We start from the raw sequence: 23,427 nt of genomic DNA on the forward strand, positions 1-23,427 counted from the left end.
TGTGGGGAGATTGTCTGAGTTTGAGGTATCCAGTCTGATTCAGGTGGGTTGTGGGGAGATTGTCTGTGAGGGGAAAATATCCAGCCTGAGCAAGGTGGGTTGTGGGGAGATTGTCTGTGAGGGGAAGGTATCCAGCCTGAGCAAGGCAGGTTGTGGGGAGATAGTCTGAGTGGGAGGTATCCAGTCTGATTCAGGTGGGTGATGGGGAGATTGTCTGTGATGTGGAGGTATCCAGCCTGAGCAAGGGGGGTTGTCGGGAGATTGTCTGTGAGGGGAAGGTATCCAGCCTGAGCAAGGCAGGTTGTGGGGAGATAGTCTGAGTGGGAGGTATCCAGTCTGATTCAGGTGGGTGGTGGGGAGATTGTCTGTGAGGGGAAGGTATCCAGCCTGAGCAAGGTGGATTGTGGGGAGATTGTCTGATTGGGAGGTGTCCAGTCTGATTCAGGTGGACTGTGGGGAGATTGTCTGAGTTTGAGGTATCCAGTCTGATTCAGGTGGGTTGTGGGGAGATTGTCTGTGAGGGGAAGGTATCCAGCCTGAGCAAGGCAGGTTGTGGGGAGATAGTCTGAGTGGGAGGTATCCAGTCTGATTCAGGTGGGTGGTGGGGAGATTGTCTGTGAGGGGAAGGTATCCAGCCTGAGCAAGGTGGGTTGTGGGGAGATTGTCTGTGAGGGGAAGGTATCCAGCCTGAGCAAGGCAGGTTGTGGGGAGATAGTCTGAGTTGGAGGTATCCAGTCTGATTCAGGTGGGTGATGGGGAGATTTTCTGTGATGTGGAGGTATCCAGCCTGAGCAAGGTGAGAGGTGGGGAGATTGTCTGTGAGGGGAAAGTATCCAGTCTGATTCAGGTGGGTTGTGGGGAGATTGTCTGAGTGGGAGGTATCCAGTCTGATTCAGGTGGGTGGTGGGGAGATTGTCTGTGAGGGGAAGGTATCCAGCCTGAGCAAGGTGGGTTGTGGGGAGATTGTCTGTGAAGGGGAGATATCCAGTCTGATTCAGGTGGGTGATGGGGAGATTTTCTGTGATGTGGAGGTATCCAGCCTGAGCAAGGTGGGAGGTGGGGAGATTGTCTGTGAGGGGAAAGTATCCAGTCTGATTCAGGTGGGTTGTGGGAAGATTGTCTGTGAGGTTGAGGTATCCAGTCTGATTCAGGTGGTTGGTATGGAGATTGTCTGTGACGGGAAGGTATCCAGCCTGAGCAAGGTGGGTTGTGGGGAGATTGTCTGAGTGGGAGGTATCCAGTCTGATTCAGGTGGGTGGTGGGGAGATTGTCTGTGAGGGGAAGGTATCCAGCCTGAGCAAGGTGGGTTTTTGGGAGATTGTCTGTGAGGTGAAGGTATCCAGCCTGAGCAAGGTGGGTTGTGGGGAGATTGTCTGTGAGGGGAAGGTATCCAGCCTGAGCAAGGTGGGTTGTGGGGAGATTGTCTGTGAGGGGAAGGTATCCAGCTGAGCAAGGTGGATGGTGGGGAGATTGTTTGTGAGGGGAAGGTATCCAGCCTGAGCAAGGTGGGTTGTGGGGAGATTGTCTGTGAGGGGAAGGTATCCAGCTGAGCAAGGTGGGTCGTGGGGAGATTGACTGTGAGGTTGAGGTATCCAGTCTGATTCAGGTGGGTGGTGGGGGAATTGACTGTGAGGGGGAGGTATCCAGTCTGATTCAGGTGGGTGGTGGGGAGATTGTCTGAGTGGGAGGTATCCAGTCTGATTCAGGTGGGTGGTGGGGAAATTGACTGTGAGGGGGTGATATCCAGCATGATTATGGGGAGATGGTGTGTGAGAGGGAGGTATCCAGTCTGATCCATGTGGGTGGTTTGGAGATTGTCTGTGAGGGAAAGGCATCCAACATGATGGTGTGTGAAGGGGAGGTATCCAGTCTGCTCAAGGTATCCAGTCTGCTCAAGGTGGGTAGTGAGGAAGTTGACTGTGAGGGGGAGATATCCAACCTGATCCACGTGGGTGGTGGGGAAATTGACTGTGAGGGGGTATCCAGCTTGATGATGGGGAGATGTGTGTGAAGGGGAGGTATCCAGTCTGATCCAGGTAGGTGGTGGGGAAATTGTGTGTGAGGGGGTGGTATCCAGCTTGATAGTCGGGAAATTGTGTGTGAGGGGGAGGTATCCAGTCTGCTCCAGGTGGGTGGTGGGGAAATTGACTGTGAGGGGGTATCCAGCTTGATGAGGTGGTTCTCCCAGGCTCTGTCCTGTCTCCTACTGAAATTCTGGCCATCGTTGTATAAGTTAAAAATTCTCAAGTACATCGTAAAACGCCAATCAGATAAATATAAATAATTCTTTACACTAATACATAACCAATTTCATTAGGATTCCTCCGCTTTTTACCCTGTTTGCTGCGATGTTGCCTAGTTTCAATCTAGATACATGCGGTTACTGCAAAATGTTCGTGAATGGTGGAATTTTTTACCACTTGTTTTTTAACAATGAGTGAGAAGGAAATGCTGCTCCCTTCAATGTTATTTTTCATTCATAAAATTGGCATGTACATCGTATGTTATTGTTTGGGACAGGTGACAAGCCACTCAAAACTGCTATCAGTAAGGGACACATGGGACCTGAGCCAAGCACTTCAGATGCCACGAGATGAAATCACCATGCTGAGTCTGCAAAGCTTTGACACTGAACAGCAGTTCTGTAGGCAGCTAAGGTAATTATACATACACCCAAACTATTGTACACAAAGGGATGTTTATACTATGTGAATGTCAAGTTTGAAATTCCAAGTCATCTAATGTTTAAATTTGATAACCTCTTGGATTTATTTATTTGGTTGTTACCACACTCGAAAATTTGTCAAGATTTTTGTTTGCTCACAATGACATTAGCAGTGACTGTCTTTTATCTCTTTACTCAAAATTTCATTATAAATGAAGAAATACAGGGCTCCATGATCAAAATTTCTTTATACATAGATATATAAGTACATATATACAATTTTGGAAGACTGCATGTATTATCAGATATATTTGTTTGACCTTTAACTGTGTGCTGCCCTTCAAAACATAATTGGCACTTGCCTACAAGTTCATGTGAGTGTTCTGCCCCAAACGCTGTCTATCATCAACTGAAAAGTTGATCAAATATCATGAACTGAAAAGTTGATCAAAGATCATGAACTGAAAATTTGATCAACGATCGTAAATGGAAAAGTACATGTGACACAAAGAAGTACATGGCTGTGAATATTTAGCTTGATTGTTTGGGTGTGTGTATTACAGAAAGTTTCTGACGGGCAGTGAGCAGCAGAGACTGTTGATCATACAGTGTGACTCTGGGGATGAGAATGGGAGTCTGGTGGCTAGCGCTCGCTACAGCACCCTGGATGAGATTGCACAACACGCCAACGCCACCAGAGGAGAGTTCTGTATTGTCCTTATTGTGCAGCTGCCACGCATAGCTGGAGGCTGCTTCTCAGGGTTCCAGGTAAAATCAACAGAATACTCATCAGACTGTAAAGAATATTACATTAGTCTTCTTTGGCTGCTCTGCCAAGGCAACAGTGATTGCTTTTCAGGGTTTTAAGTGAAATCAGCAGAATACCTGTCAAACTTTTAAGATTGTTGTATTAGTCCCTTTTTGTCTGTTTTGAGCTATGATGACTGCTTCTCAGGGTTTCAGGTAAAATCAGTGGGATGCCTGTTAAGCTGTTCATTTGTTGTCTGTAACTTTCTCAGCCAAGGTAACATTGAATGCTTCTCAGAGCTTCAGATAAAATCAGCTGAATACTGGTTCAACTGGTGTATTAAAGAATATTCCTGATGTCTTTTTTGCTGTTCTCAGCGAAGGTAAAGACATTTCCCCTCAAATCTCAATACACCCACAGGAGAACCAGTCCAACTAATATGAGAATATTGCTGTGCTATTTCTCATCCTTGTCAGCCAAGGCAACATTTAATGCTGGTTCAAGCAAAATTGGGGCTAGAAGAAACAAATAAATCCTGGTATAAAACTCTTTTAGTATGGCGTTAACAACTTCTCTCTATTCATGCTTTACAGATAGGTAAATGGCAATCAGTGCACATAGATGAGCTTCGCCCTGTGGAGAAAAATATCCCAAACATAGTGAAACTGTTTAAACGCAGTATTGGAGAGTTGCTTCAGCAACCTGCCCATCCTGGCAATGTAACCGCACCACAGTTGGCAACTTTTCAACAAGATCACTCAGTGCACATGAATCCACAACAGCCAGGAGCAATGGATGTGGATGTCGTAGAAGAAGAGGGAAGCCAGATGGACTGGGAGGGTGAGAATGCTGGAGCGTTGGCCTCTCCAGCTGCAGGGAACCCTGTTCTGGACACCAGCATGTTTGTTCACAAATGTCTGCAGGCAGCAGCCTCCATGATTAAGGATGATGATGACAACCACAACAGGACAACTGCACGAGTCCACCTCCTGTTTGAACTGTTGAATGGCCCCACAGCAGGTTAGCTGCCATACCATCAGTAAAATTATTGTTCAGTAAAATTGAAAATTGATAGTAGGTAATTTTCATTGATTAGTCGGTACCTGAGGAGACTTTATAGGTTTACACCTTTTCTGTCTGTTCGTCGTGGTATTAATACTTGATACATAGCTTTAAGCAGTACAAGTTTTAGATCAGGTTCTGGTCATTTTTGCTCTGTTGGTATTATGATGGTAGGGAACATGTATCGCTTTCCCAATACTTCCAGAAAGCGTGTTTAATTTCATTTATATAGCAGCACCAATCTTGGATTATGTTTGAAGAATCCAGGAAAAGTAGGGGGAAAAAAGCTGCAGTACTTGTCATGCTTAAAGCCGTAACACAACCAGCACGGGCTGGACACGAACATGCAACTTCATTGGCCAAGAGTCCAAATGGAATGTAAAACCCATTTATGAGACAAGTTACCTAACAGAGACTCCCAAAATCATTCCAGATGAAGATATACTGGATGTGATAACAAGTGTACTATATTAACAAATAGTTTTGTGGGGATTTTCCACCAGCTAATCACCCTGCTGTGCAAACAGTAGAAGAGATGGGTGATTAATCTTTCAAAGAGCATGTGATTTACATGACTGTTAATCACATACAATTTTATGGAATAAAAGGATTTGTGACAAACTTGAAACAATAGATGATTGTTAAGTGATTAACTGTGTACTATAAATTTGTTTTTTTATAAGCCTGAAATCATGTTGCAGGGGAGTTGAGGTTTACAGAAGTTATAAACAAACGCCTCGTTGAACTGTTGAACATCCGTGAACAACGCTTGACAGGTGTTGATATTTCACGCTCCTGGCTTTGCGATGAAGCTGCTAGACCAGATGTGATCAGCAGGGCAGGAACATTGAGGTACATTATCAACAAAAAGCTACATGTGATTTAAGAGGTTGTGTACAGCACAAAAAGTGATGTTGTCATGTCGCATATGTTTTCAAACATTTTCCGTCTTCTGCATAACTTAATTAATTTGGCTGTTTTTTGAGATTTAGTTCTTGTTTTGACATTTCTAAATCCAGGATTCTAAGACATGCATTTATTTTCAGGGATTGTTTTAGGAAATGAGGGTTCCCTCCACTTCATTTCACTTGCGTTCAAAACCAAATTTAATGTAAATGTCTTTCCAAACAGGTTTATTGCTAAGTCAAATGTGAAACCAGAAAAATTTATTTAATGTCAAATTGAAGATGTTTTACATGTTTTCTCTCAGACGCTCATGGATGCAGGTAATTGAGAACAAAATGACACCCCTTTTGGCTGGCATCATTGCCTTCATGGACACTAACAACAACCTGGACCTGCTGATGCCTGATGGGGTGTCAGGTGATGAAATGTCTGCCTGGAAGAGACACCTGTGGTTGATGCTTATGAATGACCCTGAAGCCACTCCGCTAGACTACCAGGAGCTTCTGTCTCCCAAGAGGAAAATTGAGCTGAGAGAGATCTACTCCAAACTGTTTGGGTTTGGTGTGACAATACCGTCTCCCCAGTTGCCCTTTTCCTGGATCCTCATAAGCAAAGTCAGGAATCTACTGAAAAGCAGTTCTGAAATAAAAGGTAAAATGGAGTTGTAGTGTATATGTACTAACAGATTCATGCATACTTCTTGTTTCCATGATTTTGCTCTCTATCAGGGGATTAATATGTATGTAGTAAATTGTACAGTACATATATGAGTTTTCTTTGTTAGATCATTTCATTGTGACGAAAAATCAAGTGCAATTAGCTCCTGTTTTGGTATTAGTGTAGCACATTTCCTAATGTAATGGAGCTTTATGACCATGAACCTATTTTTTTATCTGATTTGTCATGATTCACCTATGGCCAATTTTACATGACTAGCATCAGTAGTTATTTAGAGTTGTTTTCTTGTTTTCCTATTCCCACATTCACACGAGAAGTTGTGCTGTTTTCCTACACTCACATTTATGTGGGAAGTTATGTTGTTTTCTTACACTCAAATTCACATGGGAAGTTCTGTTATTTTCCTACACTGTCAATCACATGGGAAGTTCTGTTGTTTTCCTACACTCACATTCATATGGGAAGTTCTGTTGTTTTCCTACACTCACATTCACATGGGAAGTTCTGTTGTTTTCCGACATTCACATGGGAAGGTCTGTTGTTTTCCGACATTCACATGGGAAGTTCTGTTGTTTTCCTACACTCACATTCACATTTAAAGTTTTGTTTTGTAGACACTGACACCATGGCACGACTCTTGGCTGACTCTGGCATTGGAAGAGCGCTGAATTCTGTAATGGAGGCTGAACACAAGGATGAACTGCTGACATGTTACCTGCAAGACTTTATTTCCGTTATCCACCCAACCTCCAGCCCCTTTGAACACAAGGTATGCTGTACTTTCTGAACATATGAACTAAACAGTGCTCTGTTATGACTTTTTAGTTTAGTAAGAAACTCCAGTTTGCTGTTGTTTAAGAAGTGTATTGGAAGTCAAATATTAAAGACAACAATCTCAAAGGTGAAGTGCAAAGGTTTTTGATATGAAATGATTTGATTTATTTGATTAATTTGATTGGTGTTCAAAGATATTTTATATGACGGCAGCCAGCATTATGTTGGGAGGAAACTGGGCAGAGCCCAAGGGTATACCACGACCATTCGCAGGTTGCTGACAGACCTTCCCACATATGGCCGGAGAGGAAGTCAACATGAGCTTGACTTGAACTCACAGTGACCAGATTGGTGAGAGGCTCCAGGGTCACTACCCTGCACTAGCACGCTAACCAACTGAATCACGGAGGCCCCTGAAATGATTTGAAGTTAAAGTTGTAGGAGTATATAGGTGGTAATGTGGGTGTTGCATTTTTCTGTTGTTTTTTTTGTATACATGTATGCAATCTATAGCTGAAGACCAGCTCAAACAGACAAATAGATTTTCAGATTGGAGTGTCAATTATCAACAATATTGTCTTCCAAACATTTGCTATTTGTTTATATTTTTACAGCTAAATAAAACTCGCATGCTATGATCAAGGTCATGTGACTGCACAAAATAATACCACGTTGGTTTAGCAGCCATTTTGTCTATAGTCATGTAACATTTCCATCAACACTGATGTACAGAACAACAGTCTTGCAAGATCCAAATTTCTCACACGTGAGTTAAACCTGAAATCATATGTTTCTGTGTTTTTTGTTGCCAAATATTAAAACAAGCAGAATCTATGTACCAGTTTATCCAGAGTCATGACTACATCTTGTGGTTACCTGAACACAAGTACATGTAGATTTCATGGACATTTTGTTGCAGTTAGAAATATACCTTACACAAATGAGCATTCTATGATAGCTCAAAATGCCATGAATTTTGGAATATCTTGCTGTAAATGTGGGCCTTTTTCATTCATCGCGCTGCCAGTGATGTCCTTGAAGAATGTATCTGGTTACTAACAGTGATATCACAATGTTCTAATTTTAAAAAAAGAGAACGATTGGCATTTTTTGTCCCGCATTACATTGAAAACTGTTAAGATACTTTATGAATGCTCTAGAATAATGAGAGAAGCCTGTTTGCCAACATTTTTTTTTATAGAACTTGAAAGTGTTTAATACAATCTAACTCTACAGCATAACAAATAGAAATTCAGTCTGGACTTTGAGTAACTGATGTCAGTTACAGTATTATCGTTAATAAGGATTACACTTTCTGAATATAGCACAGATTCTAGTGCTGATATTTGGCTGATATTTGGCTTATTAACGATAATACTGTTACTTAATCCACTTTCTAAATGACATCTATACCTAACTGATGTCAGTTGTTTACAAGTTTATTAGGATTTACGATTGGTATTAACTATATTTCTGATTTGAATATATATAAGTTGCATTTGGCTTTCTAATAAGATGCGGTCACTGTGAGTTCAAGTCCAGCTCATGCTGGCTTCCTCTCCAGCCGTACATGGGAAGATAAACAGCAACCTGCGGATGGTCGTGGGTTTCCCCGAGACTCTGCCCAATTTCCACCCACCATAATGCTGGCCGTCGTCATATAAGTGAAATATTCTTGACGACAGCGTAAAACACCAATCGAATAAATAAATGAATAAATAATAAGATAATATTCAATTTGGTGATATTCATGATTAATGCCTTTTGCTATCTAATAAGATAATATCCAATTTAGTGATATGCATGAATAACGCCAGACTTAACTTTAAATACTCTTTTGAATGGCTGGCTCCAGGCTTAAATATTAATACACTTTTGAGCAAGTTCAGACAACAAGTACTTTTAATAGTGACTATCAGAAGTGTTTTGGAGTGGAAAAAGACATCATCTAAGTTTTCATGTGAAATTCTCTTCTCCTCAATACAGTTGATATGTCAGAGTGTCCATGCCATTGTCATCAGCCGTGACGATGGCGAAGGGCTAATCTCTTCATTGGTTCGAGTGCACCAAGTCTATGATGAATGTCAAGGTCACCTCCAGAACTTCTCCAGTCTGAGCAAGGTTTGGCAGGATTGTGCAAAGTCGGTGGAACACTTCCTGGAGACAAACCCAGATCATTTTGTGCACAGGTCATCAGAGATCGTAAGTAATATAGTTATAGCGGGAATTAAACTCCACCAAAGGTGCTATTTTAAGTGTTCAAATCTTCATTCTGTACAACGGATCGGAAGCTAGAGAGCATTTGATCTTCTTAGTAACAAACGGGGTGGGTGAAGAAAACGGTTCTCCCAACGTTATTGCACAAGAAAATGCCTATTTTTGAATGGCTGTCAGCGATCTTGTATCTGTTGGATTTGTATAATTTTCAGCTTTACAGAGAGTCTGAGTATTTCTGCAGAGCTTTCGTGACATTATTTTGTACAACTAGACCTTACTGGTCGCTAGCGAAGTGGCAAAATGTGACCTTTTCCTCAATGCTTTAACATTGGGTGGCCATTTTGTTTTAGACACAAGTGGGTGATCACATGACCTCCAACTTCCAACCCGTCTTACAGAATCATATCATCACTTGATGATCATATGATGATCATCTGCCATCATAATTAAGTGAAGGCTTACAATGGGAAAGGTGCTGTAAAGGTAAAACTGAACATAACTGGATTATTTGGACAATGCTTTGTTATTGCAAGTACAGATAGAAACTACACTATATACTGTTAGCCATGCCTGCGAGGCTTTCTGCCACTCAGTTTTCACATTGTATAAAACATGCAGATATTTTTTTGTTCAAATCTCACCATCTGTTTCCTTAGCCTGATGTCATTTTGATATTCCATGCGTGAACTCCATGTACGATGAGGTGAATGGGCCTTGATCTGGTGGTTAAAGGTCACGGAGTGTAGGCTTAGTGTCAGTCTTTGCAAATAAATCTGTAGAATTCCCCGCCCTCTCTGCACTGAAGGCCTTGGTGACAGGTCAGTGAAGCTCTCAGGGCTGTTGACCTATGGCCACATGAATGCGACGTTCCATTTGTCTTCCACCAATGAGGTGTTCATATAGCGATATGTCACATGTAGGGAAGCTGAGGTGTATGAAACTTGCTAAAGGTCAGTGGTTTACCACAAACACTCCTGTTTCCTCTAATTATAAGAATGACCACCATTGTATAAAATTATTATACTATAATTATTATATTACATGTGAGTATGTTGCTGAACAACAATCAAGTATTGATTAAGTATTAATTAATAGTATTGATTAAGTATAGTACAAGTATTATGGTACACATGTTACCTCTTGGCCTGATTTGCTCTCAGCTGATTGACATCCTTGCCACTGACCATGTGCTTCAAAGCCTGCAACCGAGCAAAGAGGAAATGGACACGGCCAAGGGGAAGAAAGTCTGGCTAGAAAAGGTGCTGTCTGTAAAGCCGGTGATAGAGAGGGTGTGTCTCTCCCAGCAGGAAGGTACAGATAGGGAGGAGAAGAGGAGGAGACGATGGGAGGCTCTGACAGAGACCAGGTAGGACCAGTCAGTGACTCCCCACAGGAACCATACCATACACTATAATTGATATACCAGCAAGTTGAGTGGGTATACGGCCTGATATTTCATCAAGGAAATTCATCTTTGAGACGAAAGGCCATATGACCATGCCACACACTGGTACATTCCATAATGAGTTTATCACAGTGGAGAGCATTGCGAACAGACTTCCTTGAATTATTACCGGTGCTTAGCCCACATCTGCCGTTTTTTGACGAACACTATGCCACTGTCACACAATGAGAAGAAAAGTACTCATCCTGGCTCGGAACATTGTTGAGCTGAGAAAATATACTTGCTAAGGGGTGCAGTGCAATTGCCTAAAATCAATGTCACAAGAAGTTTTTCCACATGCTGTTGTTATCTTCTGAATCATTAAAACTGTTCTGAAAAAAAATCACTCACTAGGTACTGTAATTCTTCAACCTTTTCACATGTTTGCAAGGTGTTTATTCAAGCATATTCTAAAGGCATTAGTATGTGTTGACTGATAAAAATATACTTTTTGTGAAGCCCTGTAACTGACCAATCCAATCAATGTAGTTTTTTCTCCAACGTCAAATTAAAAATGTGCATATTAAAGTCACAGTGAAAGTTGATGTTTAATATATGACAAGGTTGACAATATTCTGAAGTATTATCCAATGGTTGAGGCTATAGTCCTTGCCTGTTGAGCAAATATGAGAGCTTATCCAAGACATATGGACCAATCAGAAGCCTAGAATTGTCTTAGAATTGTGATAAATGCATGTGTACAACAGCTTGTATCCTTGTCAAGCAAAGAATAACAATAATTATGTTAGTTACTGCATGTATTTCTGCATTTTAGTCAAGAACATCTGGGAAATTCTGACATTACTTGTACGTGGCAGAATAAACATCATCAATCAAATAAGTGAATACAGCTATCGATAAATTAAACTGTTTGAATATGTAATTAAAGTAGTTCATAAGTTGTCAAGAGATATTGTTATTTTTTGTAAGCCAGGACACATGGACATGTACACAGAGCATTCATAGTTAATTGTGAAAGTTGGAGGCAGCTGTGTTAAGTTAATATTAAATAATTTGTTTATTTAATTGTTTGTTTATTTTTTTATTATTTTTATTTTTCCCCAGGAATACTTGGAACAGAATTCAGGTTCTGAAACTGTTCATTGAACATGTTTGTCCTCCTGATGCCAAGGGGGCAAAGAAGTTGAAATTTGTACGCTGTATGGCATTGTGGGAGGTGAGGACATAGGACAAAAGATTGGGCCATCATTATTAAGCTTTTCACAATAAGCCTTACAGGCATCTGAAAATTATAACTAAACAACCCCACCAGATTTATTGCAATAAGCATTCAGACAATACTTATTGCAACTTTTTAACAGGTTTAAGTACTTATGGATTTTGCAAGAATTTGACTCCAGAACTTCATCCAAAAGGTGTATTGTGCATTGACATGTACAGAAGTTCTACATTTCCGTTCACAGTATACATGATGAACACGTAACTATGGTTACTCCTAGGCAAAAACAAGACTTTCATCACATCAATGATTTATATCAAACTGACATGAACCTTTGCAGTTTTGACAGGTACATACCCCAGTCAATAGATACTCATTTTTACATGGACACTATTTGAAATGTGGAAAATTGTGCAGAATGCGCTCTTAATGATAGGGGAAGATGCCCAGCTTTAAGTTAAGATGGTTTGTTGGCCTGCTGGCGAGGAAAAGTGGTCTACTCTGCGTACACTGGCTTCCTCCACCCAGTATATTAAATCTGACAATTAACAAATAGTTAAAAATGAATCATTAAGTACCATGCTAAACACCAGTTATTGTACACTGACCTTTCATTTCCAAGTCAGTTGTCGGTTATCTTGGTACGTGGTACTAGTAATTGAACTGAGAATGCTGTGAGAATACAGTTTTATTTTATTTTTTATCCTGTTACAGCTGATCAAAGATGATGTGAATTTCAAACATTTGCCAAGTCTTGAGAAAGTGGAAAAATTTTTGAAACAAAGCAACAAGGGTGCTTTCAGCCATTTCTTTGGGTATGTGTTTGATTTTTACAATATATTTATATATTGAACCTGGGCGCAAGGAGTTCAAGGCCCATTTGTACAAAAACATATTAGGAATTGGCCTTAACTAAAATGTCATTTGCTTTGTATTATGATGTATGCCTGGCTTTAATTTTATACAATTTTGAATGAATGAGTGAACTTTTGAAAAACAAGCCGGAAAACTCCCCAACTTTTGCTTCATCCTTTGATTTTACAGACTTATGCCTATCTGTGTGTACAAGTGTATATATATATATATATATATATGTACAAGTTCTTAAAGCCATCTTAATTATAACTACATTTATTGGCCGGAGAGCATAATAATGACTCCTTATGTGGCCTTAGTCATGGAGTTTGTGAGCTACTGTTAATGTGCTGTGGCTTCCCTCTGGAATATTGTCATATAAGTGTTCTTGATCATGACATGAAACACCAATCTAAGTATGAAGAAATATAAGCTTTGTCTTACCCCATAATGACTTGCCATTCTGTGTGCAAATATTGAGCAGTCACAGAGCACAGACATATTAACCCCTGATTGTTCCAAGATGGCTACCCTGAACAAGGTATATATGTACTCCAGGCTGTGAGAAAACAACCCATTTATGCACTGATTGGTGCCTCCTGGGACAGAATTTTTAACATGTTGGGCACATGAACGGTTCTGAAAGGCAGAAAAAAGGAGTAGAACTAAATTTGGATCAAGCAGCCAGAAAGCCTCATGTAAATATGTATATCACCTTTGTTGTGGTAAGTCAGCTGAGATTTACAGATACTGTAAACAAAGCATGTACTTACAAACTTACTTAAATTTATCTATAGTTTATACAGCCAATATTTAAGTATTTTATAGCATGTTTTGTAACAAAATAAAAGTGAAAACAGTGTACATCTACCTTGCCTATGAGTATGTACCTCAGCTATACCTCAGTTGTACCTCAGGCATCATAGTTTTTACCTAATATTTACAGGGCTGACCTCCACTGAGGTGTACTATAGGTGTACTTGAGGTACTAATTTGCATAATAGACAGTACCTCAGATACACCTTCAATACACCTCAGATACACCTCAAGTATACGTTATACACACCTCAGTTCAGATATGCTACACCCCAATGGTACACCTCGGGTGTACCTCAGGTGTACTTTTAGCACTCCTTATAATTGTAAGGGTTGGAAGTGTAAGCGTTTTGACAAGCTTTACTCAGGATTATACCATAGTTAAAAGGAGAAATACAAGTATGTTCAAAATCCTGTAGTATCACTGTCCTGTTGATGGCAAAATAAAGTGCAGAAATATTGAGTCACAGTAAAGTCTTTTGTTGTACCTGGCAAATTTTGTCTGTGTGTTTGCTCATCAAGGTGTACAAAGTTGTATGTAGTAGTATCATCAGAACGCCACCCATAAAAACTGACAGCCGTGGAATAAAGAGAAAAACTTCTTGAGTATGGGTTTACAGTCAAATAAACAAATCTTGTCTGCGTGTAAAATATACCTGATATTAAAACATTGAAGGCAAATTTCTTGTAGGATGTCACAACGCTGTGAAAACTGCAAGGAAGAAATGAAAGCAGTACCTATGTTACTCCCATGTGGACATGTAGTTTGCGAGATTTGCTTTCATGGATTTGCGGCGGCTGACAAGGAATGCCCAGTTTGTCATAAAATCATCCCAGAGGACTATAAACCCAAAGAAGCGACAGATAATAGGTAATACATGCTATCAGCAGAAGGTAATTTGCACACATTGTGATTGTGGAGTTGACATGTTAAATCCGACTAGTCGAGTGAAAATATGACATGCTATTTCATGCAATTGCACCATCCAACACATTGCATTGTCTGAATTTGGCTTGGGTAATAGCTTTGTTTTACTTTCATTCCACTTGTCAAATTTGATAAGGCTAAATGGAGCTGGATGGAACGGTTAAAATTTTATTTTTCTTTCATTTACTAGACACTTGGCATAAAGGCACAGACAATAGCATGCATGAAATTTATGTGAGATAAAACACTGTACAAGACAATGGTTTGATTTATTTTTTATGAATTTTTTTGACAGAGCAAAATATGTTTGAATCATTGTATTCTATGGTAGCAGGTTTTCGCTGCACACGCAGCATGCTCGAAATAGGATAGCATTGCCCAAACTCAAAATATTTTTCTGGGCATTGTTAAATGATCTTTCTTCTGATACTTTCTTTATGTTTTCCTTGTGAATAAAGGGGACCACATGTATGGATGGAAACAAACATGACCTGTTGTAAAGTGTTTAAGACCTGATCCCCACCCAGAATTGAACTGAAGTCTCTGCCTCATTATTCTGTTGACGTCTGTTATATAGTGGTTTATTATTTTTACAAAAAATGAGAAATTCTGTCTGCAGTGTTTATGTGGAATATGAGGAAGGTCATTTTTTTTTTGAATTTAGAAAATCCCTGGAAGCTTTCTCATCCTACCAACAACGCTGTAACAGTTTCTTCATGGCTTTGGTGTCCCAGCTTTGTTTTGCCAATGACTCCCCACCAGATGGCCAGGTTGTCCAAAAACTGATGGGGTTTGTCACAAAAAGACTTGAGTCAAAACATCACAGATATTGGTTACGTACAAAGACAATGTCAGTGTTGGACAGTGGCATAGATCCTAACCCTGTTGTGAGATCCTTTCTACTGCAGCTGCTCCTGAGAGCCAGGTAGGCCCTAGCGTAGTTGTTTGTTGTTTGTTTTTTTTGTCATAGTTTTCAGTTCAGAAACTATAGATGTTTACAGTTAAGAAATGTTGAATGTAGAAGTTGATGCTTTTGGGGAGGATCTTTTTCAGTTCAGAAAAAATGACATTTGTCCATTATGCTTTGTGTGGTTCAGTCATGCGTTGATGACATTTGTCTGCTTGACTGCAATACAGAAGCTGATAGTTCACCGACCATTGTTCACAGTGCTTTTTGGAGTGTATAGAAGTTGAGATGGCATTTATATGCTTGACTTTTTTAATTCAGTCTTTTCAGTCCTCATGAAGATGATAGTTGTTCACCATGGTTTTAAGTTTAAAAATTGAAGACATTTGCTTGCTTTTACATTTTCAGTTCAGAAGTTGATGTAATTGAGCATTTGAGGGACTTCTTTGATCAGGCCAAGGACGTATGTAGCGGGCTGGAGGAAAATGAGGACAACATACACAACCTGGTGGAGATGAGTCTGCTGGTCACACAGTGCTTTGAGGTAAACAACATACTCGTTGCAGGTTAAAGGTTACATCAAGCACTTTTTTTTATTTTTTATTTTTTTTTATTTCTTAATGTGGAATATATGACGTGGCCTAATCTGTAAAAGTACCTCAAACCTTATCAGCTTTGTTCTCAGGGTGTAAAAATAACTTAAAGCTACAGTTTTCCTAAGGCTCCAGTGATAAGTCTGGAAATTAAGTAGCCTGCTGTGGTGATGACAACTGACAAAGCAGCTCTGTATTTCTGTGACCAGTTCTCTGAATGTAACACAGCTGTCACTGCTTGCACTGCTGTATTTCTGTGACCAGTTGTCTGGATATAACACAGCTATCACTGCTCACACTGCTGTATTTCTGTGACCAGTTGTCTGGATATAACACATCCATCACTGCTCACACTGCTGTATTTCTGTGACCAGTTGTCTGGATATAACACATCTATCACTGCTTGCACTGCTGTATTTCTGTGACCAGTTTTCTGGATATAACACATTCATCACTGCTCACACTGCTGTATTTCTGTGACCAGTTGTCTGGATATAACAAATCCATCACTGCTCACACTGCTGTATTTCTGTGACCAGTTGTCTGGATATAACACATTCATCACTGCTCACAGTGCTGTATTTCTGTGACCAGTTGTCTGGATATAACACAGCTGTCACTGCTCACACTGCTGTATTTCTGTGACCAGTTGTCTGGATATAACACAGCTATCACTGCTCACTGCTGTATTTCTGTGACCAGTTGTCTGGATATAACAAATCCATCACTGCCCACACTGCTGTATTTCTGTGACCAGTTGTCTGGATATAACACATTCATCACTGCTCACACTGCTGTATTTCTGTGACCAGTTGTCTGGATATAACACAGCTGTCACTGCTCACACTGCTGTATTTCTGTGACCAGTTGTCTGGATATAACACAGCTATCACTGCTCACACTGCTGTATTTCTGTGACCAGTTGTCTGGATATAACACATCCATCACTGCTCACACTGCTGTATTTCTGTGACCAGTTGTCTGGATATAACACATCCATCACTGCTCACACTGCTGTATTTCTGTGACCAGTTGTCTGGATATAACACATCCATCACTGCCCACACTGCTGTATTTCTGTGACCAGTTGTCTGAATATAACACATCTATCACTGCTCACACTGCTGTATTTCTGTGACCAGTTGTCTGGATATAACACAGCTATCACTGCTCAAACTGCTGTATTTCTGCGACAAGTTGTCTGGATGTAACACATCTATCACTGCTCACACTGCTGTATTTCTGTGACCAGTTGTCTGGATGTAACACATCCATCACTGCTCACACTGCTGTATTTCTGTGACCAGTTGTCTGGATATAACACATCCATCACTGCCCACACTGCTGTATTTCTGTGACCAGTTGTCTGGATATAACACATTCATCACTGCTCACACTGCTGTATTTTTGTGACCAGTTGTCTGGATATAACACATTCATCACTGCCCACACTGCTGTATTTCTGTGACCAGTTGTCTGGATATAACACATCTATCACTGCTCACACTGCTGTATTTCTGTGACCAGTTGTCTGGATATAACACATTCATCACTGCTTACACTGCTGTATTTTTGTGACCAGTTGTCTGGATATAACACATCTATCACTGCTCACACTGCTGTATTTCTGTGACCAGTTGTCTGGATATAACACATCCACCACTGCTCACACTGCTGTTTTTCTGTGACCAGTTGTCTGGATATAACACATTCATCACTGCTCACACTGCTGTATTTTTGTGACCAGTTGTCTGGATATAACACATCCATCACTGCCCACACTGCTGTATTTCTGTGACCAGTTGTCTGGATATAACACATCCATCACTGCTCACACTGCTGTATTTCTGTGACCAGTTGTCTGGATCTAACACATCCATCACTGCTCACACTGCTGTATTTCTGTGACCAGTTGTCTGGATATAACACATCTATCACTGCTCACACTGCTGTATTTCTGTGACCAGTTGTCTGGATATAACACATCTATCACTGCTCACACTGCTGTATTTTTGTGACCAGTTGTCTGGATATAACACAGCTATCACTGCCCACACTGATGTATTTTTGTGACTAGTTGTCTGGATATAACACATCTATTACTGCCCACACTGCTGTATTTTTGTGACCAGTTGTCTGGATATAACACATCTATTACTGCCCACACTGCTGTATTTTTGTGACCAGTTGTCTGGATATAACACAGCTATCACTGCTCACACTGCTGTATTTTTGTGACCAGTTGTCTGGATATAACACATCTATCACTGCCCACACTGCTGTATTTTTTGTGACCAGTTGTCTGGATATAACACAGCTATCACTGCTCACACTGCTGTATTTTTGTGACTAGTTGTCTGGATATAACACATTCATCACTGCCCACACTGCTGTATTTCACCTGAAGCTCATCATTTTTCATGTGACACATTTCGTTTGATTCTGATCGATTCATCCATCTGGCATCATGTGAAGTTTGATAAATTTCTTATTCAGAAAAACTGAAAATTTTTGCACCAAAAGTAGCATTTTAAGGCCTTTATGTGCTTCCAGAAGTGCACTTTTGTTGGCCAAACTTTAGGTAAAATACAGTCTTTGTCTTGTTTGGTCATATTGGAATAACAGTTTAAGCCTTTCCTTAACATTACAAAATCTGTCAGATCTCTTCTGAAAGTATGGAACAGTTTTGTTGGCCCACTTTCGGAGCACAAAGTGAGCCCCAATGTTTATATGTTTACTTGTGTTTATATGACAGGCAAAGTTTGTTCAGAATCTTAGGTTATGGAAAAATTTTAGATATGTGGAACACCAACGTGATAAAGTCACATATACATGTAACTTAAGGCAGGTTTTTGCTGGTGTTTTTAAAGCTGTCTTCAGTTATGTGTGCACAGGTACATAGCGAAGACCTTCTGGTAACTGTTTGCTACATGTGTTAAAAGATTAAGGTCTATCATTTATACATTTACATATATGTGGATTTTTTGTTCTTGTTGTAAAAATTTAAGAAAGGTTTAGATTGTTTTCATAAGTAATTCTATAACTGTGTCTTGGCTAAGGAATTCAATAAAGGGCGAGTTATCGTTGAGGTTTTTATGAAACGGTTGATTGTTTCTTTATCGCAGCTCTAATTCCTGAAAATTGTCAACATGCACATATCTCTATACATCTTTATACATGTTACTCTGTGCATTTGTGGATGCTGTGGTGTTACCTCTACAGGACTCATATCGTAACAAAAACTGTGCTCGTCAAAATGAGGACGAGGAACAAGAAGTGCTGTGTGCTGCTCAACTTCTGAAGGAAGCCCGCAGACAGGGTGTAAAAGGTGGCCTAGACGTGGATGCTCTGCAAAACATTGCCAGGGTTCGCTATGGCCTCACAGTGACAGCTAAAAGCCTTCACCGAGTCTTTGTGACTAATGACAGTACTATGATAGCACAGACAGTCTCCTTCAGGAAACTTGTGGAGGGCGCAAGGCTTCTGTGTGAGGATTGTAGAACAACTTGGCCAAGGTAGAGTGATTAAAGTAAAAGGAAGCTAAAATGTGAAGTAAGCTTCATCATTCAGTCAACTGAAAACTATGGGAAAAAATACTTTCATTTATTTTTCAGAATTTTTTGAAGAGTGTTGAAGGGCATTCAGATTTTTGAATACTGTGGTGGGCTTTAAGAGCCATTCCTGATAGTATCTAGGAACTCTGATGTCACCTTTTTTCTGGATGTTCACCAGAAGGAAGGAATTTTTCAGAACATTATTTCAGTAATCTTTTACACATGGGTAAAAGAGTTATTCCAACATTCAGTGTCGTGATTAGAGTTGAAAAAACTTCCTGTGATACCAGAGTTCCTAAACTCTGATAGTATGGTTCATAAAGCCCACCTTAGAATTCAAGTGTTTGGACACCTTTAACTCGTTACACAAAATTCTGAGTGAAAAAATGAACGAAAGTATATTTCTATATGGTTTTTAGTGGTCTATGCCTTTAACTCTTTGCACAAAATTCTAAAAAAATGAATGAAAGTATGTTTATGTAAAGGTTTAAGTGGTCTATTTAGTGATGCCTACCTTTATTTTTAGAGGTCTTTTCCTTTAAAGCTAAATCTTCAACCCAGTGATTGCCTAGGTAAAGACGGCTCAAGTGAAAACAAACATACCGTGAAATAATTTTCAAAATTAGTGCAGAAAATAATGGCAATAATGTTCACATTGTTAAAAAAAGGTACTACACTGTAGATGTAATTTAAATGGCAGTGCTGTCCCCAGTGAAAATACTATTCGGTACAAGACATCTGTCTGTATGTTCATCACATCTTCCTTGCTTATAAAACATGTGAAAAAAGTGTGCCTCCCAGCATACAATGTCGGTCTTATAAATAGATAAATAAATGGGTAAACAAGTAAAATGAACTTTCAACTTTTGTTGTTAGGGTTTTCCTGATGAGAGAAATTTGTCGGTCATATGGCTCGCACAGCTTTGATGTGATCAGGAAGAAAAAGTTGACAGACTGGTTATTGCCAGAAGAGAACACCAATCAACAAGTAAGTATTGATGATACCAAAACAGAATAGAGCAACAGCCAACATGTAAGTAATGGTGATACCAGTACAGAATTATTGTAGAACACAAACCAGCAAGTAAGTAGCAATGATACCAGAACAGAACACGAACCAGCAAGTAACAATGATACCAATACAGAAGAGAACACCAACCAACAAGTAAGTGGTGATAATACCAACACAGAAGAGAACACCAACCAACAAGTAAGTAGTGATGATACCAATACAGAATAGAACACCAACCAACATGTACAATGTAAGTCGTGTGGATACCAACACAGAAGAAAGCAACAACCAACAAGTAAGTAGCGATGATATTACAAAGTGAAAGGTTAGGGTTGAATTTCCCACTGTCAGTATTTCAGTCTTACCACGGCGATAGCAGTAGAAGTCGTATGTACGTGATCTGCTATCATACTTAATGAGTAATACATAATGTATTCTAACGATGACAAACATAACAAACGTGAGGTAAAGTTCTATATCCACCCATTAGCCTGATAGCAGTGAAATGTTATTGAGCACAACCTTAAACACCAATGGTACATGGGAAGGTATAGCAGCAACCTGCGAATGGTCATGGGTTTTCCCCAGGCTCTACCCGGTTTCCTCCCACCATAATGCCAGCTGCCACAGTATAAGTGAAATATTCTTGAGTACGGCGTAAAACACCAATGAAATAATTGAAGTAACCAATGCGTTGTATCTGTGTGCTATCATATTTGGCATTTCTTGCCCCACCACATTGACCATCTCTGTTTGATCTAACTAGGGCAGCCCAGACCATTACGTTGTCATTGGGGATGAGTACCGCAGACTGCGAGAGCTCCTGACTCAAGTCAGCCTGGGAGAAGACATACAGCAACTGATGACCTTCTTACAGGTACGACAACACCACAGGTGGCGCTCAGTCTCTTCTTCAGAGCTGTCAAAATGATGAGAAGTCCTCTCGCAAAGTTTCCTCACAACAGTGGTAAACTGCTACATAGTGTGAATTAAGGCGAGCCTAATGAATTGTGTTTCCTAGTACGTACATGGATGTACATGTACTGTGTATAAAAGCTGTCTGAATGCTTTTACTATGTGTAAGTCAGGAAAACATTTGAGCAGACATTGAGTTAAGTACTCACATGTGCCTTAACAGTGCCTACCACTGTTCCAAGTGAACAACACATCAGTAAGATGAGTCATTCTGACAGCCAATACCATTTTTTTATGTTGTTAATCTGATCATGGAAATTTTATTTACAAATGCATGTTTTTATTTATCCTCTAACAACAGTTTTTAAGCATGGAGCCATGTCTGTAATTGGTACATACATGTGCTGTGAAAGTGTTACGTGTCTTAAAAAAACTGTTCACTGCATACAGTTGACCTCAAAGGAGCAGGCATTTCCATTGACACAATAGTCTGACATTGCACTTGGATCCAAGACATTGTCTATCTAGCAAATAGACATACTACTCATGTGCAATATTGTATATTTGTACACTATCTTTGTTCTGTTACCTGTAATCTTAATTCCATTGCTAATATCCTGTCGTGTTATAAGGCTGCTGGCATCCATGAGAACAACGTGAAGACCCGGCTGATGTTAGCGGTTCACCGAGAGATAACAATGACACGATCATTGCTAAGTGAAGACCCAGTGACCACCACATCTCCAGAGGTTTGTACAGTTTTTGTATTGTTAGAGTTTAAACTAAACATTGCCTCTCTTGTCCTGACATTATGGTAGTTTCGAGATTTTTTAAAATTAAACCTGTGCCATATTGTGGCTTAATTATGAATAACACAATGTTATTTGCACCAGTTTCTACCTGACCTACATGTACCCAGTTTCTTCCCTCTGTATTCCTGGTCGCCATCATATAAGCAAAATATTCTTGAATTTGGTGTAAAACAGCAGTCAAATTCATAACCCTTTGAAATTAACCAGTTTTGTGTGACATTTCAACGATATTTGTTACTTTTGATATATGCTGTCATATGTCCATCTATGTGCAATTCATCATCGCATTTTGTAGCCTATAGAGTTACCATGGAAACTACATTGATTGCCATGATTATTGATGATATTATAAAGTAAGAAGGATATATGTCAGCTGAGATGACAGGGGATTCTGTTCCCAAGTCCAAGTCAGGTTATTCCATTCCTGAAGTAGAAAATACACTAGGCTAGTTTTTTCTTGTTCAAAGAGACATCTTCTGAGGATTTCTAAAAATCAGTTCGTAGACATTTCAAAGGCGATCCTGCCTGGTTTGAAATTTGCTTGTATTGAATATGCCTGACACCAACAAAAAAGAAAAAGGCTTCTTCTGTATCAATGTAGTTTGTCTGCTCTAGTAACTTAGAGACATCAAGACGAGCAAAACTGACACGCCAAACAATGTGATCAAAATTCTGTGACCTGTGCCATTTTGTTTGTGTCATGTGATGTACCAAGTCATGTGACATAGCTTTGTGACCACAAATGATGGAGAAATCTGCCTAGAATAATGTCTGTGATGATGCTTCAAATATCGCAAGACGTGTGGACATCTAGATCTAACTAGTTCCTAGTGGATCATTTTGTGCTTTTTGTCAGGCGATTTGTCTGGTATTTGGCAAGGTCCTCCAAAACTGTACCTATATGGGACCTAGATGCTGAAATATCCTTGAGATCTTTTGTACACATGACATAAATTTTTTTTTCCAACAGATCAAGAAAAAAATTCAAGATGTTTGTCTGGATGCCGACAGTACTAATACAGTAAGTTATTTTTATTATGGTTCTTAATTACTCCTTCCCAAGCTCATTTACTTGAATGATTTTCCACACAAGCTCATTTTAAGCCCTATAAAAGAACATTAAACATAAAGAAATATAAGGACATTTGTCACGGCACTTTAATAATAAGATGCAACTCATGCGTACTGTTCAAAACTTCACATATATGCGGTAAATGACCTAAAGTTTCGCCCTGGGACTCGGATAGTGCATTCCAGGATTCACTGTGTAGATTGTGGTTCTTACTGACTTGGGCAAGGCAGGTTAGCATTAGGGGTGGTCAGGGGATTATACTCACTGTTCAAGAATGTAATGAAAAAGC

The 23,427-nt window shown here is 39.8% G+C and overlaps 1 protein-coding gene across 1 annotated transcript in view; it reads left to right on the forward strand.

The window, feature by feature from the left end:
- LOC135461787 (E3 ubiquitin-protein ligase rnf213-alpha-like) overlaps window positions 1–23,427 on the forward strand; it is a 110,145-nt gene that overhangs the window by 61,529 nt on the left and 25,189 nt on the right. The window contains 18 exon segments of the mRNA XM_064739022.1: window positions 2,521–2,657; window positions 3,229–3,433; window positions 4,007–4,433; window positions 5,177–5,327; window positions 5,686–6,032; window positions 6,674–6,828; window positions 8,820–9,035; window positions 10,211–10,416; window positions 11,560–11,671; window positions 12,389–12,489; window positions 14,037–14,216; window positions 14,938–15,198; window positions 15,589–15,724; window positions 18,996–19,288; window positions 20,204–20,315; window positions 21,106–21,216; window positions 21,887–22,003; window positions 23,037–23,087. Coding sequence (XP_064595092.1) covers window positions 2,521–2,657; window positions 3,229–3,433; window positions 4,007–4,433; window positions 5,177–5,327; window positions 5,686–6,032; window positions 6,674–6,828; window positions 8,820–9,035; window positions 10,211–10,416; window positions 11,560–11,671; window positions 12,389–12,489; window positions 14,037–14,216; window positions 14,938–15,198; window positions 15,589–15,724; window positions 18,996–19,288; window positions 20,204–20,315; window positions 21,106–21,216; window positions 21,887–22,003; window positions 23,037–23,087 — 3,318 coding nt within the window.

Source organism: Liolophura sinensis, chromosome 1 (genome assembly GCF_032854445.1).
Source record: "Liolophura sinensis isolate JHLJ2023 chromosome 1, CUHK_Ljap_v2, whole genome shotgun sequence".
NCBI lineage: Eukaryota > Metazoa > Mollusca > Polyplacophora > Chitonida > Chitonidae > Liolophura > Liolophura sinensis.